Consider the following 6,835-nt stretch of genomic DNA (forward strand, 5'->3'; position numbering starts at 1 on the left):
CTAGCTTATCATTTCATTGCATACTTTTCTTTGAATACCTCCTAAGGCATATTTCACTTCCTTGTTTCGCAGGCTATAGATCAAAGGATTCAGCATGGGGATAACAATGGTGTAGAACACGGACAAAAATTTGTCAACCACATCTTGAACAGAAGATCCCCCACTAGACCTGGCCCGGAAATGCAGAATGAGAATGGCTCCATGAAAGATTGTAACAGTAGCCAGGTGGGAGGTGCACGTGGAGAAAGCTTTGAGTCTACCTGCAGCAGATCCAATCCCAACAATATTGGTGAGGATATAAACATAAGAAACCAGGACACTTAGAAGTGTTGTTGCTTCTACAAGTCCAGCTACATAAAAAATCAAAAGTTCATTGATGTAGATATCATTACAAGAAAGCGACAGAAGTGCAGTGATGTCACAGTACAAATGATTGATCTCATTTGACTGACAAAATGAGAGTTGAAAGGTGAAGATGGTATGAAGAAGAGAATGCAAAAACCCCAGAATATATGATCCCACCAGAAGAAGAATACAGAGTCTAGGAGACATAAGGATTTGGTACAATAATGGTTTACAGATCGCCACATAGCGATCATATGCCATGGCAGCCAGGAGAAAACACTCTGTGCTTCCCAGACCTATTACAAAATACATTTGTATAGCACATTCAGTAAAAGAAATGGACTTTTTCTCTACTAAGAGATTTACTAAGGTCTTACAGGTCACCACAGAAGAAAAGCAGACATCTAATAGAGAGAGGTTGCTAAGAAAGAAGTACATTGGGATGTGAAGGCGAGGACTGACGATTATTAGAGCAATCATTCCAAGGTTTGTCACCAAAGTAGTAAGGTAGAAAGTTAGGAATACTAGAAAGATGATTATCTGCAGTACACGATTATTTGTTAAGCTGGCAAATACAAATTCATTGATTGGAGTGGTATTGTTTTCTTCTGTCATTGCATGCAGACCTTTTGTTTTTCTCAGATCTGCAAAATAAAGAAATGTGGGTCCTCAGGAAAATGCAATTATATCTTTGTAGCACCTATAGCCAACATAAGGACTATATTTCTACCATCTGTGAAAAAGGCCACTACTTTACTGTGAGGTTAGAAATATTTGTGAAAGAGTCGTAACAGTTAATATGGTGCAGCGGTGGCACGATGGACTAGTACTTGAGATAACCAGATTCTTCTCCATATGGAGACATTAAACCAGAGATCCTTAATTTGTGATCTGTGCATGTCTATGTCACACTGCACAGAAGGGATCCAGTATTTGATTTTAGCAGAACCATGAATAGGGTGCAAAAATGGGAGATTTTGGCTGTATATCTACATTTTATGTCACATTAACTGCCATGGCTTACTGCAATGGAAATTTTTGATCTGTAGTTTTGTGAGATATTTACTGTCAGAGAGCTCTGGTGCTACCACAAACTATACATCTCAAGATTCCCTAGGATGGAGCCATGTCAGTAGATGTGGTGTCAAACTGTTATAATTTGGAAGCATGGGTGGCCTATTTGGGGTTTTTTTAATGCAGTTTTTGAGGAGTAGTGGCCCCATCACTTTCATCATATTCTCAAGCAGGTATGCAATCCAAAGGAAGGTTAACAACTACTGCATTAAGTTCACCATGTGATCCTGGAGCAGTCTCTCTCTAGTGGCCTGTTAGACTTCATTCAGGCAGCTATTAGGTGGGCAAGTTGGGAAAAACATGCATTTCCTTGAAGTCTTTAGAATAAATGCAGGAAACAAATGCAGCAAAGAAATAAGAAGCGTATAAAAATCCCATCTCTTCTCATCTATTAGAATATATCCATACCATCTGCTGAGAAGAACAACTTCTTCAGCCCCCCAGTCAGTGAAAGAGTCCACAGCTCTCACCATCTCTAGACAACACTCCAATATATCGTGAGGGTATCTTATTAGGAGTGATGATTTGATATTTTTCCTATGCACATAGATGCCTTTGGACATTTCGAGAAGAAAGCAAGATAGGAACAGGAATCCTGGAGAAGCAGTGATCTCAGGTCGGTCATAGGGGTAGAAATGAAGGGGTACTCTCAAATATAGCATACCCTCCTTTTCCTTCTTTTGGGAGCTCAGGGAATTGTATCTTCATGGCTTGAAATGCTTTCACATAATCTTCTCTATCACTAAGCAACAGCTGCATATGTCTCTTTTGCCCATTGAACTCAGTTTACAGCAAATGGAGTAGGATCAAAAAGTGAAATGCAAAGAGAAAACAACATTTAATAGCAACTGGAAAAATGGAATAATGGAGAACTAATAAGAACTGTCTCTGACAGACATATCAGAACTCTTGAAGATTATACATATACTGTATAAATTCCTAATAACATTAACAAGACCTACCCAACTGTCACATTGTGCATGTCATGAACAGAATTCTGACCAAACCCTGCTAGATTGTAATGCAAAAGAGATTAATTTGTAACCAGGGCAGTGGTAAAGGTAACGAAAGCTGGACTGAGAGAACAGGCTGATTAGCCAAAACACATTATTCTTCTGATTTCCCTCCCCTTCCCCATTTTAGGTCAAGCAAATAATAAAAATAGTTGTCTGTATATGTTTTTTCCCCCTGCACAATCCAGTTGCAATGACTTACAATTAGCTCCTACTCCTTCCTTGGAGAAATCCTTACACAGATTTGGGATAATATAGAGTGGACCAGGGATACTGCTAATGGGAAAAAATTCATCATGTAAAACAGAGTAGCCAATGCAGAGTAGTTGGTCACTCATTCACTCATCAAAACAGATATTGAAAGGATAACATTTACATATATTGTTATATATGTCTGCATGCTCATATATGGACATGTATTTAGAAATCTTGTTGTTGTTGTTGTTGCTTATTCATTCAGTCGCTTCTGACTGTTTGTGACCTCATGGATCAGCCCACACCAGAGCTCTCTGTTAGCTGTGGCCACCACCATCTCCTTCAAAGTCAAGCCAGTCACTTCAAGGATACTATCCATCCATCTTGCCCTTGGTCTGCCCCTCTTCTCTTTTCATTCCATTTTCCACAGCATCATTGTCTTCTCCAAGCTTTCCTGTCTTCTCATCATGTGGCTAAAGTGCTTCATCTTTGCCTCTAATATCCTTCCATCCAGAAATCTTTACCTAATTTTAAAACAAATATGACATATTTCATGAGAGTGGAGAGTACTAACCAGATGATCCAGGTACTTACTTTGGATCGGCAACTTCAAGAGCCTTCATTTGCTCCTTATGGGTCTTTATCTTTAAATCATACTTGATTGGGACATCGCTTCTAAAAGATGAAATGGAGAACTATCTTCTGCAAAACAAGATGCATGGATATACTCTAGTGTGGAATGCTGATTAGCCAAGCAGCCACTCTTCTCTTCTGAGAGCAGCTTGTTTTCTTAAAAAACACAATTACTTTAGAAAAATAAAGACGTTGTCATCAATATTTAAATATATAATCCTTAAGCATACAAATCTGTATGAATAAACAAAGAGATAATAAACAACAAACAAGGGGGTGAACTGCCAACAGCATAGTTGAGCAGAAGATCCGTTTCAAAATAAACGTGAGCTGCAGAAGGTGGGAAGAAAGAAACAACCACATGATTATTGTTCTTCTCCAAATCCATATGTCCATACTTACTCATGATGGAAAATGAAATGCAAGATGATCAGAGCAAATCAATATAGAGCAGAACTTAATTCTAGAGTGGCAACTGGCAACAATGTTGGTCTGTTGAAGCAAACAAGGCCCAGAAAGAATCATGTAAGAGTGAACACCTTTACTAAAGCATTCATTAGCACTAATTCGCTTCATCAAAAGGACATGATATTACTCTAAAAAACTGGTACAATTTATATATTGTCATGCAGTTGTTTCCCTGAAACATCAGTCACATTTCTCAGGGCTCTGTGTCCTTGGAGGACTTCCAGCATCCATCGTAATCCCTTGGGAAGTATGTATGCTCAATTACTCAAAACCATTATGGCACTGCCGCTTCCCCTTAAGAAGCAAGGAAATACTATGTGAGGGAACAAGAAGAAGGGGATGAAGGCAAACTTGTACTTAAAAGCCAATATGCTTGATACCACGTCTGTCAAACTGCAGAAGGTGGGAAGAAAGAAACAACCACATGATTATTGTTCTTCTCCAAATCCATATGTCCATAGTTACTTCAGCATTATCTTAATTAGCTGGGAGTGATTCTTTGGGAGTTCATATAGTGGTCTTTCCCAGGGCTATGCAAAGGTACCATAGATCAACCACCTGTTCTTCCATCAACTCAGTTTCTAGCAGTGTGGTATTAGCTCTTATCAACACTATGTCAAGTAGGAGTTTAGAGGAGAGATTTCTCTGGCAGATCCTAAAGCAGGGAAATGATTTCACCTATTACATGAGATGCCTCCCATGTTGCAGTGATGGCAGCGAACGCCGCTTGCTCTCCCTTTAGCCACAGAGCCCCTCCAGAAATCGATGTATGTAGTGTAATGGGCTCCATGGGAAAGGGGGAGAGCAAGCAGGCAAATTCGACTATATGATGAGGCTCTAAGAATCCTCAGTGGGCCTCATATGATAGAAAATATGATAAACTCTAACAACAATACATAACAAATGAGATGGTATGAAGATACAAATCTGCTGTTTAAAATATGTTGGTATCATTTGATTCAGATGTGGAAGAAACCCAAAGCTGAAGTAGAATCAGTTCCCTTCAGACCAGATCTACTGTCTTCCAAAGTGGAGCAATCTTTCCTTCAAAACTAATGAAGTTGAAACTGGGGTCCATATGAAGCTCAAGATATTCAGGCACTTTGCTTTCAGTGTCAATTAAAATCTTGTTTTTTGAAAATGCTGCAGATGAAGGAGAGGGGAATTTGAGGGTGATGTTGGGGTTGATTTAATGATGGGTCCACCTGTCAGTGAAGAAAAAGTGAATTGAAAAACACTTGGGTGGGGTTAATTTACAGACTTTATTGAATCTTGGTAAATCCAACATAAAACCAAATGAATGATATGTGAGAACTTATATATCATCAGATCAACTATGCCTGGTCTTGCAAGCCAGTTTCACTATGCCATGCACCCTGACTCCAAGGAATTGCATGTAAGTTAACTAACCAGTAGTCATAGGAGGGGTTGGTCAGCTAGGCCAAAAAACACAATTCTTCCATTTGGCAAAACTTGTAGTCACCCGAACTCCCCATTGACTCAAGCCCCCCTCCTGAATCCTCTTGTGATCTTTCTCCTACTACTTTCAGGGCCCCACACTCTCGTTCCACATCTTCATCCTCTAGCCTACTTATTCAAAAATTAGAGCAGTGACATTGTTACAAAATCAATACAAAGCTGAAGTTAAAACTGACATAACAATGAAATCAAAGGCAAACACTTTATTGAAGTCTTGTTATTTTTATAGGAATAGATGGATCAGCTGACACTATTCATTTCCAAGCACAACCATGCATTTCCCCAAAGTTTTTAATGGTAAATTCAAAAATTGATTCAATTAGATTAAGTTTTGGAAAAAATGGGAAATCAATTGGATTTCTTTCATTGATTTCTTTCTTGCTACCTAAAGTACTGGCCAAGATGCTGAAGAAAGCTTTATTCCCATTTAGGAAAACACAGACCACACCATAATGCTATGATTAGGAGAAGGTGGGGCATCGAGAGCAGCATATGTCTGCAGTTTTGCAAGCAGAAATAGAGAGATGCCAATAATAATAATTTAATTATTTGACCAGTCATATGAACATTTCAAAATACAACACGTGTAAAAGACAAGGCAAAAAGGAGAGGACATCAGCTGACCTTCTATTTACAACCAGAATTTTCCTGTTTCTTCTTTCAGGAAGATAGAGAGATGTCATTTTTCCAGATCCTTACTGAAGGGGAAGGACACACTAATATGAGTTATTTTAGGCTAACTTAGAGGAATCCTTTATTTTATTTTTTTTAGAATTGTGCATCTTGTTTCAAGGACTTTTCCTCCTGAAAAACAAACTGTCATGGCTAGGGTTTCACCCAGCATGTCTCTTCCTCCTTGGCATAGAAGAGTTAAAAGATTTTTGAGGGGAAGGAATTTGAAAGACGCCAATGAATGATCAGTGTTGATGTCTAGTCTGGGAAAATAATGTAAACATCTAGTCAGAAATGTTAGTTGGATAGAAATTATCCCAGTACATGTGAAATCAAAGTGAACTGGTATCTATATTAAACTGTAGAATTACTGTAATCAAGTGTCTATTCAATTCAGATCCTGGTCTATCGGAGTGTGGGACAGAAAAACAACTCTTTCATTAATGTTGAATCTTTGATTCACCAGCACAGAATTACTGGGGAATGAAATTCTCTTTTTGTGGATCCAGGAAAGGAGCTCTTCCTTCTACCTCCAGCCTGCATCTAGATACTACTTTGGTGCCTCTCCCATCTTTATCTGACCAGTACTGAGGGTGTTGCCCTGTTGAAGCCTTTAGGATGCACTACCAACTTCTACTCACATATCATTACATCTCCGTATGCCATGCAGTTGATATGCCATGTATCTGCTATATTATAGCAAAGAAAATTTCCCCCCTTCTATTAAGGACTAACTCTAGTTGCTATTCCTTGCTAAAGTAGATTCATCAATGGGATTTATTCACTTCTTGATGCAATTGAATGTAAACTTAAGCATTGGCGGTGTTGGTGGTGGTGGTGGTGGTGGGGAGATGACGCAAATAAAAGCAGTGGTATTCTGAAAGTTCTATTGGTGTATCAATCATTCATATGTTATTGTTTTTTAAACTGTCATGTTGGTCTCCCTATTAAAAGTT

The 6,835-nt window shown here is 38.7% G+C and overlaps 1 protein-coding gene across 1 annotated transcript; it reads right to left on the reverse strand.

The window, feature by feature from the left end:
* LOC132773109 (olfactory receptor 5T17-like) lies at positions 1 to 960 on the reverse strand. The gene has a single exon (XM_060772072.2). The coding sequence runs from the start codon at positions 958 to 960 to the stop codon at positions 1 to 3; it is 960 nt and encodes a 319-aa protein (XP_060628055.2).
* Between the last annotated feature and the right edge of the window lie 5,875 nt (positions 961 to 6,835).

Source organism: Anolis sagrei, chromosome 1 (assembly GCF_037176765.1).
Source record: "Anolis sagrei isolate rAnoSag1 chromosome 1, rAnoSag1.mat, whole genome shotgun sequence".
NCBI classification, from domain to species: Eukaryota; Metazoa; Chordata; class Lepidosauria; order Squamata; family Dactyloidae; genus Anolis; species Anolis sagrei.